The sequence below is a fragment of the Natator depressus genome, chromosome 10 (genome assembly GCF_965152275.1).
Source record: "Natator depressus isolate rNatDep1 chromosome 10, rNatDep2.hap1, whole genome shotgun sequence".
NCBI classification, from domain to species: domain Eukaryota; kingdom Metazoa; phylum Chordata; order Testudines; family Cheloniidae; genus Natator; species Natator depressus.
Genome location: NC_134243.1, coordinates 11,143,648 through 11,171,474, shown reverse-complemented (window position 1 = coordinate 11,171,474; position 27,827 = coordinate 11,143,648). Strand labels below are relative to the sequence as shown.

The 27,827-nt window shown below is 44.1% G+C and overlaps 2 protein-coding genes across 3 annotated transcripts in view; one reads left to right on the top strand and one right to left on the bottom strand.

The window, feature by feature from the left end:
* Window positions 1–27,827, bottom strand: part of IQCE (IQ motif containing E) — an 81,195-nt gene that overhangs the window by 46,106 nt on the left and 7,262 nt on the right. The window contains exons 2-3 of one of the 2 annotated variants that reach the window (XM_074965186.1): window positions 16,125–16,280; window positions 8,751–8,922 (exon numbers count right to left, since the gene is read on the bottom strand). The gene's annotated coding sequence lies outside the window, so the exon portion shown is untranslated. The remainder of the gene's footprint in view (window positions 1–8,750; window positions 8,923–16,124; window positions 16,281–27,827) is intronic. The other variant, XM_074965187.1, reaches the window with a different exon arrangement.
* BRAT1 (BRCA1 associated ATM activator 1) lies at window positions 38–19,216 on the top strand. Its single transcript, XM_074965181.1, has 14 exons — window positions 38–98; window positions 803–947; window positions 1,415–1,569; window positions 5,626–5,773; window positions 6,803–7,175; window positions 7,291–7,410; window positions 8,344–8,435; window positions 8,780–8,898; window positions 9,564–9,750; window positions 10,196–10,269; window positions 10,925–11,027; window positions 12,272–12,370; window positions 13,401–13,579; window positions 13,752–19,216. Exons 2-14 carry the CDS (start codon window positions 821–823, stop codon window positions 14,475–14,477), a joined length of 2,502 nt encoding a protein of 833 aa, XP_074821282.1. The 5' UTR covers window positions 38–98; window positions 803–820; the 3' UTR covers window positions 14,478–19,216.

Here is a 27,827-nt window from a genome sequence, read left to right as displayed (position 1 = left end):
CCTTGGCTATTCCGCGTCTGCGCTGTTTTACGGCAGTAGGTGGGAGGCGTGGTTGGCGGCCGGTCTGACGCGGGGAAGCCGGCGCTGTCGGGGCTGAGGTGGGTGCCGCGGCCCGGCTCCAGGATCCGTCAGCCCGGGTGCTGGCGGGAGGAGACCTGGCCGCTCCCGCAGCGGGCAAGTGGGGGTGGGCCGGGCGCTCCCCCGTGCTGCAGGGGGAGCGGGGCCCGGTGACGCGCCGGGCGGGGTGGTGCTGGCCGCCCCCTGGATGTGGCGGGAGCCCTGGGGCGGCAGGTTTCCTCTCCCCCTGTGCCTGGAGCGAGAGCGCGGACAGCGAGGCCGGGAGCCCGCGGATCAAGGGTGGGTAGAGGGCTCAGCCCGCTCACTGAGAGCTGAAAGGGTCTGTGCCCCGGGTCCTCAGCGGTATTTATTTGGGATCCCTTTGAGGCTCGGGGCCTGTATCCTTACATTAGCCTGGCTCCTGAAAGAGCGTGAGTCAAATAGAAAGCCTGATTCAATGTTTGTAAAGCACTTTGAGGCTGAAAGCAGCAGAATAAATTCTGCTGATCAGATTCAGTTGCAGGTTTTCAGATAAAACAAAAGGAGGACTTGGGGCACCTTAGAGACTAACAAATTTATTTGAGGATAAGCTTTCGTGAGCTACAGCTCACTTCATCGGATGCAAAGCACTCTTAGATTTTTACAGCGAAGTGTGTCTACCTTGTACTTCCTTACTTGACTTTCAGTGTTGCCTTGTTATGGAGATGCACTTCCACTGAGTTTGTTTCTCACATTCTTTTACCAGAAGAAAACCAGACACACTATGGACAGGGAATGTTCTCAGCTCCTGCCTTCTGTTTGTGCAGTTCTAGCAGACTCAAGGCAACTTCTTGCAGATGACACTTTTCTTGAGAAATTTCTGGACTGGTTTAAGACCCTGACTGAAACAGGTAATTTTGGCTCTCTGGATTTGGCCTATGCGTCTTGGCAGTCAGAGGGATCATCACAGATTTTGTTTAAGGAGAGTTAATATTGTACATACTACTTGATTGTACCTGTTGGCTTTAAATAAAATAGTAGGTTGTCTGAAGGTGATAGAAGCTTCCCTCAATATAGAGGGTGCTTTCTGGACACTTTCATACTGTAACGAGAACACCCAAAAGCTTTACAAGTGAAGTTTTGTTTCACTTCTTGTAAGTGGCTGAGATTCTTGCTCTAATAACGTATTTATTAAGGTCTGTAAAAGGGCTGGTGCTTTAAACGCTTCTGAATCCTTGTCCAACTGACAACTAAGTGGGTGCGCTTCGCTCTTGTTGGCTTTTAGTTGAACCTGCTAGAACTGGAATACAAAATAAAGAGATGTCCTAGAAATGATAGTCAATTGTTGCTCCACCTTCCATGGATATTTCTTCCCCAGAATCTAGCCTGCTGCTGTTACAGGAGAATCCCTGCTTGACAGAGCTCATCACTTGTGTGCTGAAACTGAAGGATCCAAGTTCTAGCACTCTTTCCTTTATTCTGAGATTAACAGGGATATTCGCAGCCTCTGAAAGCTGCTTCCAGTATTTACAGGTAAGTTTAAGGCTTAAGCAACTAATCACAGACACACTTCCACTGCTCAGCTTTTGTCGACCTCACCTGAGTAAAACACAACCATAGTTATGTAGGGTTATTTTCTAGTAAGAACATTCCAGTCCTGAAGTCATTCAAACATTGATTTCTGATGTTAGATTCACTCTATGGTATTGTCAGAGCAGACAGAAGGCAATAAAAGCTGCTACTTGCTCATCCTTGCATGTAACAGGGTATGTATGCAGAACATAGCTGTCAAATGCTCGGGAGAGGGGAAGATAAATTACACGTCTCAGCCCCAAAACTGATACAGAATGACCGTCTCACATTTGTTAGCCTCTTTTGAGGCATGTGACAATATGTAAACTGTTTTCAAAGAGTTGTGTGTGCATGCTCCTATGCAGGTACTATCTTAAGTGGGTTTTAACTTCGCATTTCCTAAATTCTGGTGTTATCCCATCATTCAAAATTAATCAGTTAATTTACATGGCTTAGTGTCAGAACTCTGCTTTACAATATGCTACCAAAACACACTTATAAAAATTACACATGACCTTTTAGCACAAAGTATTGCATCCCTCGTGAGCTCACTATTTTGGACCTCAGGATGATGGATAAAAATGAATTAATCACTCACTGAAAGTTGGTGGTTGCCTATAGACCAGTGATCATGGCTTGCTTACAGACAACCCTAACCAGTGATGGCTCTTTTGAGGAAGTCCATAAATATATTTTTCCAAGGCTGAGAAAAATTGAGCAAAATTGACTGGGAGGAAAACTTAGACAGAAAAATGTGAATGAAAATTGGGAAATCTTTTTAAGAAGAGTTTAAGATGGCCAGAAAACCATGATTCCTCATTCAAGAAAGAGGACAACTTTGTCTAAAAGCCTATACTGCTTCAGTGGTGAAGTAAAGGAAGCAATTAGAAATAAAAAGGCAATATATTAAAAAAGGGGAAATAGTAACCAATATAAATGAAAAGTTACAAAGTGTAGGAAATTGATAAGAGAAGCTAAAGACTTTAGAGGAAACTCAATGGCTGGCAGGGCTAAGAACAATAAGGAGGAAGTATATATTTTTAAAGTATATTAGGAACAAAAGATATCCGAGCAATGGTATAGGCCCATTTCTAGATGAGATGGTAAAATTTTTAATGATGCACAAAAGGCAGAAGTGTTCAATAAATATTTCTGTTATGTATTTGGAAAGAAGCAGCATTATGTACTCGTATCATATGAAGATGAAGTACTTTCCAGATGATTAGCAACTGAGGAGGATGTTAGACAACATCTACAAGGCATACACATTTTTAAATCTGCAGGCCTAAATAACTTGCCTGCAGAGTCCTAAAAGTGTTGGCTGAGCAGATCTGTGACATGTTGGTATTGATTTTCATAAATCTTGGAATAGTGGGAAAATCCAAAAGATTGGAAGAGTGCTTTAAAAAAAAAAAAAAAAAAGCAAGTGGAATGACCTGGGTAGCATTAGGCTAGTTAAGCTGACCTGAATTCAAGGCAAAATAATGGAAAAGCTAATAATGGAATTTGATAAAAAAATCAAAAGTTAGGAATATAACTAGTATAAGTCAACCTAGTTTTATGGAAAACAGGTCTTGTTAAATGAATCTGATTTAATTCTTCTGCAATTAAAAGTCTGGTTGACAAGGTAACTGTGTAGATGTAATATACTTAGACTTTAAGGCATTTGACTTCTACCACATGACGTTGTTTACAAATTAGCACTATACCATATAAAAAGGCGCACACTAAATGGATTTACTAGCTAACTGACAGATCTCAAAAAGTAGTTTTCAATGGGGGCATCATCACATGGGAGTGTTTCTAGTAGAGTTCCACAGGGATCTGTACTAGATCTGATACTGTTCAATGCTTTCAGTGATCTGGAAGTAAATATAAAAAATTGCTGGTCATACTTACAAGTGGCAAAGATAGGTGGAGTGGTGGTAACCCATTCATTAAGACAAAATGGGTTTTAATACAGCTGGGGACAAGGAATGCAAGCCATATCTACAGAATGGGGAGGCTGTATCTTGTAAAGCAGTGACTCTGAAAAGGATTTAGGGCTGAAAGGACAAGCAACTGAACATGAGCTCCCAGTGTGATGCTGTAGCAAAAGGACTAATGTGATCCAGGGCTGTATAAATAGGGAAGTAAGGAGGTGATTTTACCCCTCTATACAGTCTTAGTGAGACAAATACTAGAATACTACATCCAGTCCTGGTGTCCACATTTTTTAAAAAGTGGTTTAAAAATTAAGAGGGCATAGAAGAGAACCGCAAAAATTATTCAAAGAACAGGAGAAAATGCTTTACAGTTAGAGACTGAAAGAGTTCAGTCTCTTTAGCTTATCAAAAAGAAGTCTGAGGGTGACTTGATTACAATATTTAAGTGCTGTCACTGGAAGAAAGAACTGTGTACTAAAGGGCTCTTTAATCTAGCAGAGAAATGCATAACAAGAACCAATGGCTGGAAACTGAACCAAAATAGATTAAATTAGACATACATTTAATCACACTCTGTTAACAACTGGAGCAAACTACAGAGTAGGGGAAGTAATGAACTCTCAATCTCTTGATGACTTCAGATCAAAACTGGATGCCTTTCTGGAAGATAGGCTTTAGCCAGACACAAGTTATTGGGCTTAATACAGGGGTAACAGGGTGAAATTTAGTGGTCTGTGATATACAAGAGGTCAGACTAACCAGGCTCCAGGATGCTTTTCTCAAACTGGGTGCATTGTGGAAGGAGGAAAATAAACCACTTAAAGCCATGGTATACACCAGTATCTCTCCTTCAATTTACACTACATTAACAGTGATCTAAACATGTTTTGGGCAGGGGGTTAATTTGTGAGAACTTTATCTTAGAGTATACATGCTTCAGACAAAGGAGCTAGTACATGCCAAAATGATCAGCAAACATTAATATATTAAGCCAGACTTACAAACCCACTAAACCATGGGAATTCTGACTTAATGCAGTCACCACTTTCTTGTCTCTGCCATATGATGTACTTCGAATAATAGCACACAATAATAATAATAATTTATGTCGTGTTTTTCATAGAATATCAGGGTTGGAAGGGACCTCAGGTGGTCATCTAGTCCAACCCCTGCTCAAAGCAGGACCGATCCCCAATTAAATCATCCTAGCCAGGGCTTTGTCAAGCCTGACCTTAAAAACTTCTAAGGAAGGAGATTCCACCACCTCCCTAGGTAACACATTCCAGTGTTTCACCATCCTCCTAGTGAAAAAGTTTTTCCTAATATCCAACCTAAATCTCCGCCACTGCAACTTGAGACCATTACTCCTTGTTCTGTCATCTGCTACCACTGAGAACAGTCTAGAGCCATCCTCTTTGGAACCCCCTTTCAGGTAGTTGAAAGCAGCTATCAAATTCCCCCTCATTCTTCTCTTCCGTAGACTAAACATCCCCAGTTCCCTCAGCCTCTCCTCATAACTCATGTGTTCTAGTCCCCTAATCATTTTTTTCATCTTTAAAGTGTGTTGTTGTGTGTGGCTTTCTAACAGCATCCTACTGCAGTGGCTGGATAATAGTACCTCCCGAGAAAGATCCTTTTAATTTAAATTGCAATAATGGAACATAGTTTTTCCTGTGGGTAGGATAGGGTAGGGACTCGGCAGTCTCAGTGTGCCTCAAATATGAAGGAAATAAATTTTTTAAATTCCCTTGTTTTGTATGATGGCATATGAATTTAAAGTATGCTCTAAAGTCTGATAGAGGCCTACAGGGAAGAGAACACCTGGCTAGGAAACAACTTCATGGGGCTGTCATAGCCTTAGAATTTTTCCTAAAGTTCTAAAAATCTCATTCAGATGGTTAACATTTCTCTCACTCCTGGGTTAAGCATGTGACAAGTGTTTTCCCTTTGCATAGCACCTTTTATTAAGTGTTTTAATTAGGTAGGGTTTCACTGCAGTAGCTATTATCAAATTGATTTACACAACTAACCTACAAGCCCCCAAAACTCTGCTTGCTGCATAGTTTACTTGTGTTCTCTCCTCTTGACTCAGCAGAGGGAGCTGTTGATCAGTCTCTTTGGAGAGGTGGGGCCTCTCAGCACTGCTCTGTGGGAAGAGGCATCTGTGCGAAGCGGCTGGATCCAGGGTGTGCACAGCATGGTGCAGCACCAGAGCGCCCTCCATTTTTTGCGCAGCTGTGGTGAGCGCTGTTTCTTGCCAGTATTCTTTAACGTCTTAAATCCTTAAGTGTGCCTTGGCTATTGTAATCTGTCACTTAAGTGTTAAATGAGCAGAATCATCCTAGGATATTATGTTTAGATGTCATTATTTTACTTCGAGAAAAATAAAATGAGGAAACGACAGAAGGGACTTAAGCTGTTGTAAAAGTTAATTGTATTGCTTTATTTTTGTTACACTTACATATGTATTAAGGTTCCTCAATATAAAAAAAATAAATAGCATCCATGTTGGAGGGAGAAACACACACTTACCCAATAGGCAAGGTAAAAATAGCGCATTGGAAAGCCACCAAAATTCTTATTTGCAGTCTATTAGAAATAGTTCAGGATTATTGTACTCTAGGGAAATTAACCCAGGTTTCATTGCCACAGATTTTTAATTGGGCTTGCAGATTTTACTCAATGTGAGCAGTCCTATTTGTGTTTTTAAATTCAAGTAATCCACTAGTCTTAATTAATGGGTAGTAACTTGACAGTCTTTATTTGATACCTAGTTAACATATACAGATCATCTTAACTCAGGTCAATCTAACAGCCTCCTCCAGCTGTCCGCTCCCGCACCCTGAAGATTCTATTCACACCCTATTCGTTCTCTTTAAACCACAGTTTAAACACGTCCTGAATGACATAAATTTGGCTGGCATAAGTGGTAGTGTGCCCAGCACTATGTCGGCGGGAGATCATAAGCTGCCTATCACAGCCCCTATAATCTTACAGTTGGGAAAACAGACATTTTACAATGCCAGCCATTGTCATTTTTTTCCTTTTTTCCCCCCTATGGCCAATGATGGATAGACTGATTTTTTTAAGTCTGTTCATATGTAACATTAAGTTTGTGTTTTCATTTTAACTTTACATTTTAATTTGTGTGAGGTACTCAGAAGTAGGATGACACGTGATTGGATTGCAATGAAGTCTCCAGCTTACAACAAAACTCTTGTTTCTTTAAGTGTCATGGCGTTGTTGTTGTTGTTTGTCCTTTGACATAGGAGCCATAGATGTGATCTTCACTCTGCAGGGAGACCCCAGCCTGTTTGTGGCTTCAGCTGCCAATCAGCTTTTAGTGCACATACTCATCTTCTCTCTACAATCATTCCAGACTAAACTTGTAAGTATAAAGGACTGTGATTGGCCAGTATGTGCTCAAAAGCTTGTAGTGCACATTGAAGAGTCCCTTAAATCCAACTCTGCCTCTCGTATCAACCAATCCTTGAAGCTGCTAACTAGTGTGTTTGGATGCTGTCATGATCTGTGGACTGAAGTACTTTGGTCACAACTATCAGAGCCAATTGTATATCTCTTGGAGGAGGAGCCAGTCCATGCCGGGCACTCACTGGTGGACCTTTTCCTTAGCATGACAAGGTAAAGACGTCTTTGGAACTTGGATTCATGCAATACTGTCCAAAATGTTACAAGATATGTGGTGGTCTTTTCCAAGGTATGTACACAAAAATATGTTAACGCTTCTTTCTTTCAGGTCTCCTGTGTTTAGCTGCCCTGAATGTAGCCTGTGGACATCAGTGACATGTGCTCTGGAGCACTTAAACCCAGCTCAGGTTGGTCATTTGGCAGTGGGAGTACTGAAGCTTCAGGAATGGTATGAATTGTTGGTATCAAACTTTAAAAAGCTTTCTTATAATCTTGGAATATTATTCTGCAAATCTTTTTTCATAAGTTGTCAAGTTCCTTTCTGATTGTCAGTGTTCTTCTGTATGAGGAGGGAAACTTTGTGGTGCAACTCACTGCCCTTGTAAGGTTGGCACAGAAAAGTGTGTCCAGGAGCTGCAGATGCTGATGGTCTGACAGTCCAGTTCCAAACATGAGGAACAGGAGAAACAAATGCCCTGTACATGCTTTCAAATCCCACCTATAGTCAGCCAGCCTCTAGGTTCGGAATAGCAAACTTTTTTGTTTTTGCTCTCTAGTGCCAAAGTTAATGTTCAGAGTAGGCATTATCTTGAGTGCAAGTCAAACAACACTTCCCTCTATTTCCTTCCCCTTCACATATGCTGTCTAATAGAAGTACACTCACTGCTTGCCAGCAGAAATCACCATAGTTGCTCTTGGGACTTCTACCTAAACCAGCAATGTGAGGAGCAGTTAATTTAGGTTACTGTAAATAGGAGAGTGTTACTGGGTGCACATGATCCAATGTTGCAGGTTAAGTAATGCCTACACGCTGAGTATGTAACGTTGTGTCGATGGGAAGAAGATCACTCAGGATTCTGTCCCTTTACGGTCCCCTTCTCCCTTGGAAAATTTCACACCAAAACCAGTTAGCTTTACTGCAGTGAGGTTGTTTGAAAACCACAAGGACTTTTCTCCTTCCTCTCCTGGCTTAGCGCAGGAAGCTTGGGACAGAGCTTGAATCCCCACATAGCAACGTGTTACTCTCCCACCAGCCCCAGCCTGATTTAAGGCTGAAAATCTACTCTCGTGAATTGTTATTTATTAACTAATCAGAATTTGGGGGCAGATACTCAGGGAGAATGAAGTGTTGTCTGTTCACTGCTACTTCTTCCTTTTGAAGCCCACAGGCAGTAAGGATCCAAGCTCTGAGTGTTCTGCTTCAACCAATGGACTGTGTTCTGAAAGCAGCCTCCCAACCCTTGGAATACCCAGGTATAATAGTTATAGACAAGTGAAGGATAAACAACCAATCTGCCTTTAAAGGACAAGACTGTATTCAGAAGGAATGGGGGTATGAGTTGTATCTTTAATGGGGGGGAGAGCGTGAACAATTGAAGTAACAACTGTTGTGTGAGAGCGAGACTAAAGTCAAGAAGCAGTGTTTGTGATATAGCTGCCAGAGTGTACAGTATCCTGCTGAGGGAGGGGTCTTATTTTTCAGTGAAAGATGGCACTAAATCCATTCCTTCCTTTACTTAAAACTCTTTTGCCATCTCTATTTCAAACCCATTGCTGTCCTCTACTAACCTCAGTTCTCTCCTCCTTTCCATCTCCAGGTTTGCTGAATAGGTCTGTGAATGATCCTGCTACTGTTGAAAGTCTTCTGTCCTGCAGATCCTCTTGTGCTAGTCTCCTGTGTCAGACGTTGGCTCATCTGGAGGAGCTGCAGTACCTGGTAATGGTCTGGGGAGAGGGATACCTGGGGAAGGAATGGGTTACTTGAAAGATTTCATTAAGAGAGATTTTCACAATAGGGCCTGCAACCAAATGGAACACGGAGAAAGGTTGGCAGTGGGGACTTTCCATTGGTGCCATATCTAGTCAAAGAAGAAATCTGCTACCCTCGTCTCCTATCTTGCTTTTACCTCACTCACAGAACAGGCATATTTAAGCTTTAAAAGAAGGCTGCACTTGGCTTATGCATTGCAACTATAATAGTGGATTTGAGGCTACTGTCCACCACAAGTCAGTGATGGCAGAGAGATGATCTTCTTTCCTCTTTCACTCACCCATACCAAGTTTGCCATCTAGCACTGCAGAAATTTTTATTCATAAGTTTCCTCTCAGATTCTGACGTCTCACCTATTGTAAACCCTGTTAAACTGCTTTCTCTAGTACTAACAGTAACCTCCATCATTTATGCAATAGCTTTTTGGGGTGTGAGTTATGAACAGGTTCCCTCCATCAGACTTGTGATACCATAGGGATGATACCACATTAGAATGAAACAGGTTTCTGCCCATCCTCTCCAACTTCTCTTGTAATATAAAAATATGTACACTACATATACAAACACATGCATGAGGTATTTGCTAGAAACTTATCTGCTTTCTCTCTCAGACCTGCTTGCCCGTGGATTTGCCCCATATACCTTTGCTACAGTCTGTAGTGACAATATTGCAATTCTGTATTGGCCTTGCGACTCCAGCAACCTGTCTGGGAACCAAGATCAGTAGAATCCTGATTGGCTGCTTCAGAGTTCAGCGGTCAGCATTTGACATCCTGGGAGCGCTCTCTCACTGGAAAAGTGAGTGTTTTCCACGTTTTATGCTTCAGTGTATTTACTTATTTCTGGAACTTGTAGCCATTCTGGATTTGTAGCAGAGCAAAGTGTCCTGTACCCATTTCCCCTCTCAGCCTCTGGGTCTGGGTTCACCATTTTGAAGTATAAGAACAATCCAGTTCCCAAGTTTGTTCAGTTCTGGGCTTCAGACCATACATCAACTTCACCAATGAATTTTCATTACTGTTGATAAGTTAGAGCAATTAGTGATGAAAGCAGTTTTTATAGGTAGGCCATTTCTCTTCTCCCCTGCTTTCAGATACAATGTATTTTGCTGTTTAGTGGTTACACTTGGTTTTCTCCCCTACAAATAGTTCTATAATAAATTATATTGGTATTTCAAGAGTTGATTCGTTTTTTTTTTTCTGATTAGTATTGATCGTTGGCTATCACTTTTCCTGTGTTTCAGGCCACAGTGTATTCATGGGAAGTGTATCTGACATCCTCCTTGCATACCTGAAGAGTCCAGATACCAGTCCTACCGTAAGTACAGAAAACAAATCACAGAAGTGAGCCTACTAAAACAGTAATTCTAGTCTCCTTAGGATGCAGTTCTGAGAAACCGTTTGACACCACAAACAACTGTACTGGAACATCTTAAGAGGCCCCTGTCTCAGCTCTGAGTGACAGAGGAAGTGGCTCAAGAAATGTGATTAAGTGATTATACAACTGACTGTGTTGAATATCCTTGAAAGGAAACAGTAGTGATTGTACTCAAGAGTACTTCCCTCAGTCTTGGGGTTTCTAGTACTTGGTGCTGGGTTTGCCAGTGTTTTTGGTATTACATTATTGCATTGCTGAGATGACTGAGACTCTGGTGATGCTGAGACTGAGATGCTGATGACTGAGTCCGCTGGTCGAGACTCTGGAAAATTAGAAGCTGGTATTAAGAGTAGACACGTTCCAGGAGCCTGCTAGGAAAACAAGCAGGCACCATTGGATTCTTGATCTAGGCAATGTTTACCAGCAGCCTAGTTCTTGATAACAAAGGATGCTGGGTTGTTATCCCTAGCAGTTTGGCTGCAATTGAGAAGACTAAGCAAATATTATCCAGTGTAAGTGCGCAAAAAAAAAAAAGCCTCCTCATGAAGTAAATATTAGAAGGGCAACCTCACTCTGATTGTTTGTCGTGTTCTAGGTTCTGAAGAAATCATTTCAAGCAACATTCAAATGGCTGGTGAGTTTGTCAGAAGCACCCAGCTCCAGGGATCGCTGGGAACAGATTGAGCAGTTTCTCCGAGGTAAGGAAACTGTTGGGGTAAAATCCAACTAATGGCAAAGTATTACGGCAGTATTGGACAAATAGTTTCAACAGAGAAGTAGCTCTTATAGAATTGTTACTCTGCCTCTTTCACAATCCCTATATTAGGTGCACATATACTTACATATAACACAACTGTTGGAGCAGTGTCCAGTAAGATGTGCTAGGGATCTCTGAAGGAAGCAGTAAAAGATGTTGCATATGATAATTTAAAGGATGCTAATGTTTAACAAAAAAAAATTGCTACTCCAGTACAGACCCGTGTATGCGCAGATGTCAGGAGTCAAGCCGTCATGACCACAGGTTAAGGGGGCCATGCTGAAAAAAGTGTCTGATTCACTTAGAAAAAAAGCCATTATTTTCTGCTCTTTCTGGATCGCATTTTTTTTCTTATGAAGTCTGTCATTCGCTGCAGATGAAATGCGTTCACAGCCGATTCATCAGCTGATCAGCTTTCTCCAGAAATCGATACCAGTGCTATGCCATGATGCTTTTTAAAACGACTTATAAACCCCTTGTTGGCTTGGAATGGTTCATCCCCCGTTAAATTTCCAGATTTTGTCGCTTGGGCTTGAAGAATTGGCCCACTTAGCGGCATTCCTTTCAGCCTTTCCTGAGCAAACCACATGCACGTGGCTTTGTCTATTGTGTGTTTTGCTGAATAGTGCACGTTTTTGCTTAAGTCCCGCAGCAGAATCGATATTTTGTACAAAGCCGTTCAGTTTAGATTAGTTTTTTAGCCATCCTCCGAGAGTAGACTCGGCAATCCCAATATCTTTTGAAACTTTGGCCTGGGTTTCTCCGCTATTTATGCGATCTATTGCAGCTAGCTTTTCTTCTACAGTGTAGGAACGCTGACGCTTGCCCTCTGCCATTATATTAGGCCTACGGTTAAAATTTTCTAATGTAGTGTATATATTACTATATAACTACTACATATTATCTCTCTCTAGTGTGACAATGACTAAGTGTGCGTGATATGTCTTTATCAATATCGGTAAAGACGTACAATCTGTTTCCGCTCCATACTTCCTGTCGATTTCTGTGTCACTAAGTTAGTGAGAGAATCTGTAGTGCTACATAGCAAGTTCCTGTACCACGTGTTAAATAGCACTGGGAGGCCCAGCGCTACCACGCTTTAGGTGCATTCGCGTGTAAATGGGTCTGTACTGTACTGACTTGTTCCTTTCCTGTTGATCTAAACCTCTTGCTTGCCATGTGCAGATCTGTTTCTGGTGCTGCAGAAGCATTTGTGCAGCCCCTACTGGGAAGTACGGGACTCCGCCCTGGAATTTCTCACCCAGATGGTTAAGCATCTGAGAGGTAAGATTTGAGGTTTATCACCATATCCAAGCATTTACTACCAACGCGCCCCCCCCCCCCCAAAAAAAACCTTAGCCTGCAAACTTACCTACTTGCAAAAACAAACCCACCCAATACTTTTGAGTGACCTATGCCATGAGAAACCCTGACAAGTCATCCAGTAGGTTTATCCTACTGGGCTCCAAGTGCTGAGTCCTCCTGAAGTTCCAGACATATAGTAGTTTTAAGGAATCTGACTAGGAGGCAGTGAGACAATGAGATATGTAGGGAGGCAGTGGAATGGATAAGGTTTCACTGAGCAGGCAGTGGGGAAGGATTTGGGGAGCTTGCACAAGAGCACACACCTGCATGGTGCAGAACCCAGCTCTGAAGGGGCTTTCTGCCCACTGCAGATTCACCCTCCATTCCCCCCTTACACGGCAGAGGCCCAGCTCTGAGGCCAGGGTAGTTAACCCCACAGTAGCACAGTTCCTGTTTGATGGCAGAGAGGAGAGAATGAATTTCTTTTCCCTACTTCTGTCCCCAAACCAAAGTGGAACTCTCCAGTGCACAACCCAGCTGCTTGTCCCAGCACACAGCCTCTGGCTTTAGGTCTTGAGCACTCACACCTGTTTCATGGGCCCTGCAGACCCCTCACTAGCACTGTCAGTTATTCAGCATGTGTTGGGTAGGTTCTTCAAAACCATCAGGGCTAGACATTTATTTAAAAATGAGAGCCTAAATTCAGCAAGCTGAGAGTAAATACCCCCTTGCCAGGGAGACGTTCATTTGCATGCACACCAATGGCAAGTAGATTTTCCGAGCTCTAACAATCTGGGGGGGGTTGGGGTATGACTGGAATTCAAAAAGCTTGTGGTGGTGCACTGTGCTCTTATCAGCAGTTGCCTGGTCTCCATAGCAGCTCAACTCATTCTGCAGGCAGCAGACATCTTAGTAAGATGAGGGGCTGTTTGCATTGGAAGCCGTTTGGCTGGATAGAGGAATGAAGCCTTTTTTTTTTTTTTTCTTTTGGACTGCTGTATATTTACAGAGAAGGAGGGATTCAGGCAAGTTCTCTTCTCTTCGGAGGTGCCCAAGCTCACAGAGGATCTTCTTGAGGACCCAGAGAGTTACGTGCGAGCAAGTGCTGTGACAGCCATGGGACAGCTGTCCTTCCTTACCCATCTCATCTCAAAGAAGCCTGGCATAGAAAATGGAAATGGTAAAGAGGTAAGGGAGGGGGAAGATAACCCTTGTTTAACCCACAGCAGAATCTAATAGCACTTCCCATGAGCAAATAAGAGATTTTGCAGCCATTAACTAAGATGCTGAAGCATTAGAGAGAAACTGGAGTGTTTTGAACTCCTTAGCCAAGAGTTTCCATTTCTTTTCTTTCTCTTAGAAAAGCATTGTAGCACAACTTCAAGAAATCTTATCAACAGACTCAGAGGGCTTCCCTAGAAGAGCTGTGATCAGTGTTTTCATTGACTGGCTGAGAGAAGGCCACACACATGTACTGAAAGACACTGAGCAGTTTGTCTCCAGTGTGCTCCAAGCTGTGAACACCGACTTAGACTGGGAAGTCAAAGCTGGTGGTTTGGAACTGGCTGAAGTTTTCTCTGCCCAGACGCTTGGACGGCTTGGCCTTGCTGCATGCCCATATGCTGCTGTCTTATCCTCTGCCACCCGCTCCACTCATCTGAGTGAGTCTCTGCAGATATTCTGCCAGGTGAAACTGTTTGAGTTCCTGTTTGGTGCTTTGTGTGACTGTGACAGGCCAGTGGCTCAGAAAGCCTGCAATATCCTCATTGCCTTGAAAGCTGAGCTCTGTGACCAGAGCAGCCAGAAGGAGGGGACAAGTGCAGGCTTGTCTACAGAAGCACATGGCATTGCTTGGTTAGAAGAGACTCTGAGGAGATGGAGTTCCTGTCCCAGAGGTGATGCTGATGAGGCTGGCTCCCAAGACCCAAACGGTGTGCTGCTGGTTTTGAGAACTGTGGACTTGGAACAGCTGCACAGGTCTCTGAACAGAAGTAGTGACCACATTGAGAAGAGCCCTCAGTCCCTCTTGCAGGACATCCTGGCCACTGTGGGGACCTTGGAGGAGAATGAAGCTGACTGCTATTAAAGTCAGTGGAATGGCTTCCTATCTGAGCAAGAACCTGCCAAACAGGTATCTGGCTGCAAGAGAAGTTATTTGCTACCAAAGAGTAGAAACCAGGCCTTGCAAAAGGGGAAACTGTTATAGAAAGGCCCAGGAGGAGGACTCTGTCTTGGACTGGTCTGAACAGTGAGGACGACAACCTGGCTGGCTGTCAAACGGGTTAGACAGTTGTTAGGGACATGTTGTCCTTGCTAGCTGTGGCCCAGAATGCAAGGAATTTGAATGAGAGAGTATTTAAGAGGTGCAGCAGGGAACTATAACACAACGTATTTTAACAAGTGATTGTTAAATACAGGGTCCATATGAATTCAGACTCTGTAGTCACTGCCCGAACTTTTTTTTAAACATCCGAAAAAGCATCTGTTTCATTTTAATATACCCTCACATAAAGTCATAAAGAAAATTACCCCCCAAAACCACAACTTTTTAAAAACTGATGTAAAGTGCTGGTGTAAACAAGGTAAAGAAATTGATTAACCCTTTTTTAGAGCCTGGTTGGTTAAACTTGCTGAAAGCTAGTTCAAGTAGACTGGCTTTAAAAGGGATCTATCCATTTTTGCTTTGTCTACACTACCACTCTAAAATCAGACTCTCTGTTATAGCGAAGGGCCTAGAGGCAGAGGAGAACATTTAGGGAAGAGTCATCATGACATCAGTGTTTTGAATGTTTCCTGTAACTATGGCAGGAGATCAATTAAAAATTGTATTGGCAAAAAAATTTCTGACCTCTTCCTGCACAGATTCCTACGGAGAAGATGAGATGCTAGGTGCAATACACTCGCATTTCAGTGACACTGGGGGCAATTGCCGTTTCTAAGCCTCCAGAGTGCACTAGTCCCCATTTCAGAAAATCTGGAATGACTCCCAGTGGGAGAAGGCAGCTGGATCTTTTCAATAAAATGGCAGTGTCAGACTTCGGTTTGCCTCATCCAAGTCAACAAACCTCCTCAATTAGAAACTGAGCAGCCATACCCAACGTGGCAGAGCTGCTTTCTGAGGGCAATTTGACAGCTTTTTGAAAGCAGCTTGGGGGAGATTTGTAGTTTACAACTTCAGCAGCCCAAGAAGCAACACTGTATTAAAACCTCTCTTCTGTAGTGAAACAGCACAGCCATGGCAACAGTACCTAAGTCCCTTGAGCACTGATGTGAAAGTAACCTTGCCAAGTAGGTATGGTAAAGAACACGCCATTCATTTTAGGCTAATGGAAGATACTGAAGCTCTCGTCCAGCTGCAGTGTCTCAAGAGGAGAGGGTTTCAATTCAAATACCATCTCATTCATTCCCTTCTGCCAACAGCTGTGCTAGCCAGTGAAACAGCATCTCAAAGTCTGTCTTTTTGAACAGCTTACTGGCAGCAATGCAGGGAGGTTAGGCATAGGTTTGAATACTTAACTGCTGAGGTTGGAAGTTTACAGCATACCCTTTAATGAATTCAGACAATAAGCTTATCTGCCACGCTGCACACAGCTTTCTACACAAAAGCTCCAGCTCTCTTATGGCAACTGGAAGGAGCAGCCTTTGAGGATATACAAGCCTGTCTGACCTTGGGCTGTATCTGACTGAAGAAAGAGAAAGAATAAAAATAAGACCAAGATGGCCATATCCTTACCCTGCCAGGCACTTGCAGAAGCTGGGAGGGTTAGTGAAGAAGAGTCTGGCTAATTTAAGGAAGTGTAGATTGTTTTTCTCAACCGCTGCAGCCATGTCTGCTCAATGGATTATTATCCAAAGCTAGCACCACACTCTTTGCAGGGCATTCTGTGAGCTGTTTAAAAGGGGAAGAGAGCAGAGTTATTAGATCACAAGCAGTGACACTTTTTAGGTAATGGGAAAGGTGAGTATAATTACCACCTTTTACAGGTGGGGAAGGTTAAGGACTAGAACTCAGGTCTCCTGCCTCCCAGACCACTGGACTCTCCCTGCTTTGCTTCCTCAGTGTGTGTCACCTTTAGCTAGAAGTGCTGGTGATGCTAAGTTCAGGCCCCTGACTGCTTGTAGTCTGAAGCCACCTTACCCAATGCATGATATATATGCCACCAGAGAAAGACACACACAGGGTTTGGAGTGAGGGACAGGGAGGGCTACTTACATGTGCAGTGGGAAGTAGCATCTCATTCATCTTTCCGCCTGCAAGTGGAGGTGACAGGAGGATTAATTTTGGAACTTTCATAAACAGTATTGTACTGAAAAGCTCTCAACCTTCAGCAATTTGACTAAAAACAATACTGACTTTTGCACAGCTTCCATTTCTTCTGCTCTGTTTCGCCCTCCTTTATTGTTCCTTGCATGTGTCTGTTCACTGCCCTCTGTTCTTCAAGACTTGCATTAGTGCTGGGAGGCTGAGACTGGAATTATGTATCCAACAAGAGGGGAAAAGAGCTGAGCGGCGTGAAAATCAGCAGCATGACAGCAAAGTGGCTGGGGGTGGAGAGATCAAGGGAGGTAAAGAGCAGCCAAGAAAACCTTATTTTCCCTGCTGCAGAAAAATTCAGCTAGTGCTTAGGGACGTTATAAATCTTGTTTAAACCAAAACCTTAGCTGCCTGACTTGTGAATGAACACCATGACACAGCCAGCAACTAGTGCATTCCCCACAGTCCTAGGTGCTTGTAAGGGCAGAGAGCCAGCTGAGAGAGGAATTGAAACTGATGCCCCTCTAATAACCTCATGACCCCCTGAGGGTCCCAACCCCCAGTTTGAGAACCAGTCTGCTGTGGTGTTGAGAACTTAAGCAGTTTGTCTATGTTGCCCTTCACTCGTGAGCACCAGTGATCACAGTGCTTTCCCCAAGGAGACTGCCTTGCTAAGTTCATAACAGACCCTGAACTCTCAACCCCAGTGCAGAGACCACAGTTCTGCTCAGGTAGAATCTTCAGCAGGGCCTACAGAGCACATAACCTGCTTGTTCAGAAATATGCACACTGAACACACCACCACAACGCTGCGGGTTTTGCTCTCTAGCACTTCATTTTTCTAGGTTGGGGTAGTGGGCCCCTTAAATTGTGTATATCCACAGTACTGATGGCAACAGTCATCATTCATGCTGGGCGAAGGGAGGGAAGGGATTTTGTGGGTATGTGAACAGGAACACGTGCTCATCAGCATTCGGAACACATGTTATGGTGGAGGGAATCCAGCAATGCCCACACTGCCTCCTTTTGGGGGGGGGGCACTGTGGAAGCACTGTAGCTTTTATAACTGAGAATGTTAGCTGCTGCCATAGGGAGACTTCTCCATACACACAATACAGCCCATAAGCAAAATTCCCCATTGCTGTCCGCTCTTAATTTGAGTAACTTAGGCTGGGGCCTGCTGTATCCACATTTTGAGTATCAAAGATGCATCAGAGCAGTTGGATTGAAGCTTATTTCACAGGAGCTTTTTCTAAACACTTGCAGTATAAGTCCTATTGCATTATCTATGAGGGGATGTGAAATTCTGTGGGTTACTTCTTTTTTCAACAAATTTCAGCACAGCTTGGGAGAAAGGATTTGTCCCTTTAAAGGCTCATGCAGAGCCACCAACAGAGAGCATAAGAAAACAAGCATTTTTGGCAACCAGCAGGTCTGCACTGAGATGTCCCTGTCTGCAGAGATGAAGCCTGTTGCAGAGTATGGCTTGGAAATCTGTTAGAATTGTATTTCTTAGTATGCAAAGCCACTGTTCGCAAAAGCAAGTGACAAAGGCCACAACAAAGGTGTTACTGCTGATTCCCCCTGTATAAATTGTAATGCAATTTTTCATAGTGAAACTGCTGAACCAGTTTCCTCCCCATAGGTGGGTGGCTTTTAAAAAGTAATTCTGTCACGCATGCCTGTAGAAATGTACATTCTTCACCAGCGATCTGTTTGTATTACATATACGAGACACTTTCAAAATGACATGACATTTTCCTTTAAGAGCTATGGGTTAATGGAACAACTGTATTCATTTATGCCCTGCATTTGACCAGTGAATACAATTGTTTAATTGGGTGGAGAATGTTCTCTGAATTCTAAATAGCAAATTAAAACCCACCAGTGTGTTCCCGCTGCATTACACAGCTTTAAAATGCACAATGGGGAGCAAATAAGGACTTGCCCACACATAAGTTGCATCACTTTTTAACGATACCAGTAGGGCTAGACCAGTACAATCTCACCGCCTCCCCAGCGTGGATGGCGTGACCCTGGTATAATTAAAGGGTTGCAACTCTGCTAGTGTGGACGCAGTCATACTACTATAGCTTAGTCCCATACAGGAAGGGCATAAACTGTACTGGTAGAAAAGTTACTCTGATACATTTAACTGCATCCACACTGGGGGTTGGACAACAATTTCTGTAAAATAAATTAATAATCCCTAACCAACAGTTGCACCAGCGTAAGCCCTGTATGTAGACCAGGCTCAAGACATTTCAAAGGAACATTTATCATAGCTATAGTATGGTGCTGTGACTAGAACCCAAACTTTAGGTAAGATCCTAGCTTGTAAGGAAATGTATCAGTGCATCTGTGCCGCTGTAAGCTTGTAAGTGTAGACATGGCCTCAGCCCTCCAGCTGAGTCACACATAGTCTATATGTGAAATAAAATCTCCTTCCGGTCTGATGGGGGCCTATCCCAGTACCCCTCAGTTGGACTTTCTTTCCTGTAGGCCTCCCTGGGCTCAGGCCCTTAAGTAGTCCAGCAGTCTTTAAAATGGCCTTGGCCCTGGTATTGAGCCGGGGGGGGGGGGGGGGGAAGAGTTGACAGTGATAATCAAGGTGGGCCATTTCCAGCAGTTGACAGATGTTCTTGTCAACTGCTAGAAATGGCCCACCTTGATTATCACTACAAAAGGTGTCCCCCCCGCCGCTCTCCTGCTGATAATAGCTTACCATAAGTGATCATTCTGGTTACAGTGCGTATGGTAACACCCATTGTTTCATGTTCTCTATGTATATAAATCTCCCCACTGTATTTTCCACTGAATGCATCCAATGAAGTGAGCTTAGCTCAAATAAATTGGTTAGTCTCTAAGGTGCCACAAGTACTCCTTTTCTTTTTTAAAAGAGTTCAGTTCCCTTTATGGCGTGCATTAAAGTCCAGGCCACTTTCCCAGTGGTTGGTGAGGGGGACCTAGGCCCACCCTCAACTCCAGATCCAGGCCCAAGGACCCTAAAGAAAGCAGCTGTCTGCTGTGTCCCTTTAACTAAGCTGCCCCAGCTGCTGATTCCCTGGGCCACTTCTCCACAGCCCCAGCATGTTCTTCACCCTTATATCTCAGGGCCTTGTCCTAGCTGAGTTCCTGCCGCCAGCCCAGAGCTCCTTCTCACTCCTGCCAGCCTCTACCAGTACTGTTCTGTCTGACATCCTATAGCTCCCTGAACCAGCACACCATCCACATAGCTCCAGCAAGAAAAAAAGAACTCATCTCACTTTGGCCCTGCAGCTCTTCTTATACTAGCCTGCTGGGCCCTGATTGGCTGTTCCCTGCAGCTCCTTTCTGATTGACTGTGTGGAACATAGCCACTCTAGGCAGCTTGGAAGACCCTCTCCACTGCCCTTTTCTGGGGTGGGTTGTGGCAGTGCCACGAAGCCTCTAGCCAGGGGACCTCACAGCCTGGTCCACCCCACCACAATCCCAGAGTCCCAGGCAGTCTTCATTTCTTCCACTTTCAGAAGTGAGGCTCCCAGCTGACTCCTAGGGTATGCTGAGACCAGAGTGAAAGAACTGAATAAAGAGACAGGGCATGTCTAAAGTAGGAAAATCAGTCACATGATCACAACCAGACATTTTTAAACATGACTCACCCTGTCTAACAAGATTTTAGCTGGGACTTCGCACCTAGTGAAATTAAAATGCATTAGCTAACACAACTGATTTTCCTAGTCTAGGCATGTCCCTCCACTAGGATAATCATCATGCAGTGAAGGTACAGTTTAGTGCTGGAATCCATCATTGTCTAAGATAAATCCCTTCCATGAAAGAGGCACAGATTACAATTCGTGTTATATTCTAAAAGAAAGCTGCATTTCAAAAAACAGCTGTGGTTGCTAAGTGACAGCATTTGTACAAATCTATCTGTAGCAGGGTGGCTACCCCACTCCTAGAACAGAAGGGGTTAAAAGCAGCCCTGGAGAGGGCTGTGGCTGGGGATGGCTGATTGGGGAAGCAGCTGCAGCTGGGCCACGCCCCAATCAGGCCCCAGCTGGCCTGTATAAAAAGGCTGTGAGCCAGAAGCCCAAGGAGTCTCTCTCCAGACTGGGGGAGAGCAGGACCTGGCTGCCTGCCTGACAGTGGTAGTGCCACGTTGGGGAAAGAGCTGGCTGAGTGGGGGTGCTCCAGGCTGGCAACTCCCCAGGCTGTAGGGCCTGGTCCAAGGCCCATAGAGGTACTAGGAGGCAGAGGAAGGCAGCTGGTCCGAACCCCCTTGCCTATGATGAGTGGCCTTTACACTGCTGTCTGCCCCAGGGAGTAGGGGCTTAGCAATGACTGGCAGTAGCCCAGACTGAGACAAGGTGGGGATAGTGGGTTGGGGGTTCCCCAGGAAGGGGAGAGCCAGAGTGTGGGGTACTGCCAGGGGGCAGAAGGAGGTGCCGCAGGGGTGAGTCCACTCCTTTACGCTATCATATTCACCAAACCAAGGAAATGAATCGCTACAACCATCGCAAACCTGAACATGGCCCACACATAATCAGACACGTTCTTATCAAGCACAAAGAAATGTGTATTTCATCATAACCCAACATCCTTAACCCATGGCTATTCTTTAAGGTTGTTGAGCTGTGAAAGAAAAAAAACAAAGCAGGTCCACAACTCCCACTGAAATCAGTGGCTGTAGGTTTGGGCTCCAAGGTCTCCACAGCAAAAACTTAATTTTATTTCATTTCATCCTATTTTCTTGCAAAAATAGCTGGTGCATAAATTTTCAAGATGAGCGGACAACATGGCAAGTTTGGTAGCTACGAGCCATTTCTGAGCAAGAGAGAGACAAAAATCAACATTTCAAATTAGGGGTTTTGCTTGTTTGTCTTTAATTACTTTCAGCTCAACATTCTTGGTGTCCAGGGTCAATCTGGCAATTTCCAGGCCAAGCCAGAGTGACAATGGATTCTAAAATAGAGCTTTACAATAGGTCAGGGGTGGCCATCCTGAGCCTGAGAAGGAGCCAGAACTTACCAATATACATTGTCAAGAGCCACAGTAGTACATAATCAGCCCCCCCCGCACCACCACCTCCTGCCCGCTGGCATCCCTGCTGATTAGCACCTCCTCCTCCCTCCCCATGCCTCCTGCCTGCTGCGAGCAGCTGTTTTGCAGTGTACAGGAGACTCTGGGATGGAGCAGGGAGGAGCAAGGGTGCAGCAGGCTCGGGAAGGGGCTGTGGGGTAAGGGGTGGAGGGGGGACAGGGCCTGGGGTTGAGCAGTGGAAAGTTGGCACCTGTAGCTCCAGCCCCGGAGTCAGCACCTATGCAAGGAGCCGCATATTAACTTCTGAAGAGCCGCATGCAGCTCCGGAGCCACAGGTTGGCCACCCCTGCAATAGGTGGTTGCAATCTCACCCCGGGAGAGATTACCCACAGCTTTCTATACAAACTACATTTCACAAGGAAGATTCCTGCAATATTCATGACCTATGATAAATATTCCAATCATCTCCTAGGTTTACAGGAGCTCTGGGAGACTCATGCTGGTTTCCTCCCTTCATCCCAATTCCCTGAGAGCCTGTTAGATGCCCAATATCCTCCCAGTCAACGCTGATAACGTGATACATCTAAAATACTAGAGATGATTTTCTAAGCCAAGGGATAATTGTGCTCGACAGGGTCTGATCCAGCTGGAGTCTTTTCAGTGACTAACGAAGTCGGATCTGACTCTTAGCAAACAACTTCTCTTCATTTGTTTTTTTCAAAATGGCATCAGTGAGCCTCTTAACCCAAGTCTGGGGTGTGTGAGGAGAAGAGGAAGAAACGACATGAGTGAATCCTCCTCACCAATGAGAGAATCAATCCCTTAGTGTTTCTTGCAGTCCAACACATATAATTTTACGCACACACAAATCACGGGCACTTTATACAAATGTCAAACACCTTTGAAGCCTGGGCCCAGTTTGGCAGTAGCATTTGCTTGGGATAAATAACAAATCCCACCAACAAGAAGGGCACTTCAATTTCTTTGTCTCAGGAAATCATAGTATTAGACAGCATAGTGTAGTGGATAGTGCACTAACCTAGCACCCATGAGACCTAATTTCTATTCCCGACTGTGCCACTGACCTGCTGGAGCAAGTCATTTCACCTCTCTGTGCCTGTTTCCTCTCACACCCTTTGTCTGTCTTTCCTATTTAGATTGTCAGCCTTTCGGGATAGGAACTGTCTCTTACATTCACTTGTACAGTGACTGGCACAGTGAGAAAGGGTCCTTTAGGTGCTATCACAATACAATTAGCAACAGGCAGACTGCTGCTGAGTTCTCAAAGGCTGTTAGATACTGCAGGCTGTGAAGGGCCTAAATGCTTTAGTGAAACTTGCATTGGTATGGACATGGGAGACCTGTGTAGCAATGCAAATTCCCTAATGTAGACAGGTCCTAAGAAAAAAAGCAAGTGTGGTTCTGATTAGGAGATGCCACCTTTCTGAGTTTAATGCCCCTAAAGCAGAGATGTACAAATGAGAATTACGGGGGGGGAGGTCAAAATCAGAGTACACACAAAGCTCACTCATCCTGGGTATTATGTATTATGAAGTGAGCTGTAGCTCACAAAAGCTTATGCTCAAATAAATTTGTTAGTCTCTAAGGTGCCACAAGTCCTCCTTTTCTTCCTGGGTACTATGTAACTTCACAACCTCACAGAAAAACCTTGCATGGCTGATGCAGCGGCCTTGCTGGAAGCAAAGATAAGGCAGCTGAATCCGTCCACATCCAATAATCAGTGGGACAGATAGGAAGTGACAAAGGAAAAGCACCACCTAGAAGTTAAGGGAAGTGAGAAACTTACGAATAGACATGCAGAAATATGCATACATGCAAGCCTGCTGCACATGTACACAGATCCATGTATACAATACCCACACAGGTACTGTACAGATACTGCAGCTAGGCATTCAAGCTAATATGAATGTGTTCATCTGTCAACATACATCTTTGCGAGTAGAATACACTGGCCTAGTGCATGTGGACATGTTTCCTTCAAGGGGCTGATCCCAGTGTCGATAACAGCCTCCTGTTCTCACACCCCTAAAAACATTCTGTATTGTCAAGGTTCCTTCCCCACTCTGAAGTCTAGGGTACAGATGTGGGGACCTGCATGAAAGACCCCCTAAGCTTATTCTTACCAGCTTAGGTTAAAAACTTCCCCAAGGTACAAACTTTGCCTTGTCCTTGAACCCTATGCTGCCACCACCGAGTGTGTTAAATAAAGAACAGGGAAAGAGCCCACTTGGAGTTGTCTTCCCCCAAAATATCCCCCCAAGCCCTACACCCCCTTTCCTGGGGAAGGCTTGATAAGAATCCTCACCAGTTTGTACAGGTGAACACAGACCCAAACCCTTGGATCTTAAGAGCAATGAAAAATCAATCAGGTTCTTAAAAGAAGAATTTTATTGAAGAAAAGGTAAAAGAATCACCTCTGTAAAATCAGGATGGTAAATACCTTACAGGGTAATCAGATTCAAAACATAGAGAATCCCTCTAGGCAAAACCTCAAGTTACAAAAAGACACAAAAACAGGAATATACATTCCATCCAGCACAGTTTATTTTGCCAGCCATTAAACAAAAAGAAATCTAACGCATTTCTAGCTAGATTACTTACTAATTAACAGAAGTTCTGAGACTGCATTCCTGATCTGTTCCCGGCAAAAGCATCACCCAGACAGATGAACCCTTTGTTTCCACCCCCTCTCAATTTGAAAGTATCTTGTCTCCTCATTGGTCATTTTGGTCAGGTGCCAGCGAGGTTATTTTAGCTTCTTAACCCTTTACAGGTGAAAGGGTTTTGCCTCTGGCCAGGAGGGATTTTATAGCACTATATATAGAAAGGTGGTTACCCTTCCCTTTATTTTTATGACATGTATGAAGCCAGCGTTCATTATACATGGCTACAGAGATATACGCACATGACCACAAACCCCAGGTCAACATGGTAAATGTTTTTAATCTTCTTCCCATACCAGTAAAATGAGAGACCCTTCTACATCCCATCCATAAAGGCAGCACGCCTTGTACATCCCCTCTGTACCCCATCCATAGAGGCGGCATGCCGTGGTATGTTCCCCATTGCCCAAATCACTTCTCGCCACTCAAGAAGAAAATCAGAATGCCGCTTACTGCATGGTGCATATCAAAGCTCTGTGTAACACAGGTATCTATGTTCCACGTGCTGGCTAATGCTTTGGGGAGGGTTGTACCTAAAGGCATCTGGCTTGACCTCACAGCAATAGCAAATGGAACCAGCTCAAAGATATGCCATGTTTTCTGTCTGCCTGAGGAAATACCATATGCCAAAATGTGGCTGCCCTCCACTCATAACCTTGCATAGCACAGGCAGGAGGGCATCCTATTCTAATCCTCACTACAGACCCTGCAGTATCACAAAAACAAAAAGTCTTGGATCCAATTGCTCTGATTCCCAACTACACAGACACAGGCCCAGCAGGAATGAGCCCTTTCTGCATTTCTAGATTGGGACGGTCTTCTCCTTTGTTTATTACTAGATCAAAGATGTGTCTCCATGGAAACATCTTAGCTCCAACAGTTTCAGTACTGTGGCTTTAGATCCTGCTTACTGTTTTCAGCTCTGTTTTTAAACTGGAGCCTTGAGATTAGATAGATCAGCATTCACTTCTCTGCATAAATGATTTGATTAGTAAAACTGATAATGTGAGCAGCATACACATGCGTGGGAGTGTAATTAGTACGTGTGCATCCATGACAGACTGGAGCAGGGCCAAAATGCAAGTGTGCATGCGTTCCTACACAGATGTTTGTATACTTGTGGGTCTCCCTTCTGATCTGCACAGGGGTACATAAGAGAATGGGAATGTGTGTGAGATTGTGATGGCCCACGTGAGTTTTGAAGCTTGTGAGTTTTTGCATTTGGGTTTAGCTGGAAGGTTGTAATTGTTCTTGTTGCATCTAGCACCTCTCGACGGGATTACTGTACCTTAAAACCACTGGGAAACTTCAGGCTGCACAGATTTGCTGGTACCTACCTACTCACTGAAGCATATTACATCCGTGCTCCCAGGGCTGTTTCCTGTTTGCTTCCGGTGTAATTCAAAGTGGTGGTGGATGGATAAAGCCATAAATAGTTTGGGTCTGGGATTGAGAAGACAGCCTGTCTTTCTCTGCTTTGTCCCCCACAGCTGAGATCTAGTTGGGCACTTGACAGGTCCCAGATTTGTCCACTGAGGAGATGAGACAGTGGAGGTGCCTTCTGCTTTGTAGTTTGTCCCCACCTATGGTCTGACAGAGCCCAAGTCATGCAGGCCTTGGAGGAAGTGGGCTGTGAAGGGAGGAACGCTGGGGGGTACGATTGCTATTGCTAAATGAGTCCGGAGATGGTAACAGAGACAATCGACAGCAAAACAAAGTATACAGTGCATTAAATCCTGAGCTGCAGGGAGAAGCCAGCGACGTGTATGCCTGTGAATGTTTGTGAAGCTGTGTACATGCTAAAGCTTGGGTCAATATTAACCCTTCTTGAGTCAGAAGCAGCATCCATGAATTCTGTACTGAGGCAGCCAGGCACAAGTGAAGGCCAGTGACTTTCTCCTTTTCTTCCCCTTGAAGCCCCAGCTGTCATGACTTACAGACCTGAGCCAGGCCAGGGAAATCAGCCCTAGGATTCAGCGAGACTCCAATTACTTTGACTGAGCCATGCCTGAAACCAAAAGGAGATTTTTAATTTGGTTTAAATTTCTGAGATCTCCAAAAAAAAACAACGGCCCAGACTGAAGAAAATTCGAGTCAGTGTCGAGACCCACATTTTAAAATGCATATCATGAGATGAGCAAAACGGGTAGGAGGCATCAAGTGATTTAACTGGCTGATAAGAATGCCAAGACATGCCTAATCAATCCAATTCACTACTGAACTGGATAATGCTCCCAACATTGCTGAGAGGCGGATCCTGCTCCCACTGAAGGCAGTGGGAGCCTTACTATTGCCTTCAATGGGCATAGGAGCAGGCCCTTAATTACCAACACAAATACATTTTTATAATCACATTAAGAAATTCCAGAGTAAAAACTGCTGTGTCAAATCAGGCTGCCAACACACAGCCTTATCCCAGGGCACAGGCAGAATATGCTACACAGGAATGAAATTCACAAAAGCTGTACCCTGCTGTGTCTTATAGCTTCATTATAAAACAGAAAGCACAAAAACGAAGGGATCTGTTGGGCTAATCAATGTTCTGAGTACTCTGACTGTGATAACAAGAGTTACAGTCAATGGGGGCCAGGCACATACATTTTAAAAGCAGAGTATTTTGTACTCACATGTGCTGTATTAATTCAATCTGATTGCAATGCCTGCACCTGGGCATTATGCACAACACCACACCAAGCACATCACCGCTGTCATTGAGCCAAGTGCAAACTAAGGTGTAGGTTAATCTTAAGGAAAAATAACAGCCTCACTTACATCAGGCCACAAGTGAGGTCAAAACAACGAAGACACTCAGACTGAAAGTGCGACAGGCCAAGGGTCTGATCCTCCACTCTTGCACCTTGTATGGTCATTTATATCTGCACCAAATGCACAACGGATGTCAAAATGCTACACCGTGCAAGTGATTGGAAGATTTTGGTTTAGTAGCATCCTGTCCGCCCTCCCACCCTTTGCACAGATATAAATAGCCACACAAGCAGCAAAGCAGGGGAGAAATCTGGCGCTAGGGATATCCTGCATATAATCAGTTCTCCAAACATCTGTGCAGTAAAAGAGCTAGAAGTACTGATCTTTCTCAGTGTCTACAAACAGCTCTCCTCAACTCCTCCATTATCTCACCTCAAACCAATTCTTATTTCACAGTCAGCTTTTCATCAGGGTTCATTTCTCAGTCACAAACCTCTCTTGTTAAACTGAAATTCTTCCATGAACAGTATTTTGTCTGACTAGACAATTTCCTGTAATAAACTTCTTGTGTTTTCCACCTGAGCTGGAGAAAAACTCTCAAAGGAAGCTTAGAGCAGGGACATTGTTAGGCAGAACCCGTCCACCTGCACAATATATACACCAGTTAGTTGTACGATCTGAATTTCATGATCTCACTGTTTTATTAAGGGATACCATCAGTGAGACAGTCCTAGAGCTGAAACATTACAGTATTGGTTACCAGTTGATA

Bases quoted from the DNA above. Each gene is read 5' to 3' on its own strand.
- BRAT1 (XM_074965181.1), top strand. From the start codon at position 821: ATGGACAGGGAATGTTCTCAGCTCCTGCCTTCTGTTTGTGCAGTTCTA. The intron at 8,899-9,563 runs GTAATGGTCTGG...TTTCTCTCTCAG, and splicing joins TGGAGGAGCTGCAGTACCTG to ACCTGCTTGCCCGTGGATTT. The intron at 9,751-10,195 runs GTGAGTGTTTTC...CCTGTGTTTCAG, and splicing joins AGCGCTCTCTCACTGGAAAA to GCCACAGTGTATTCATGGGA.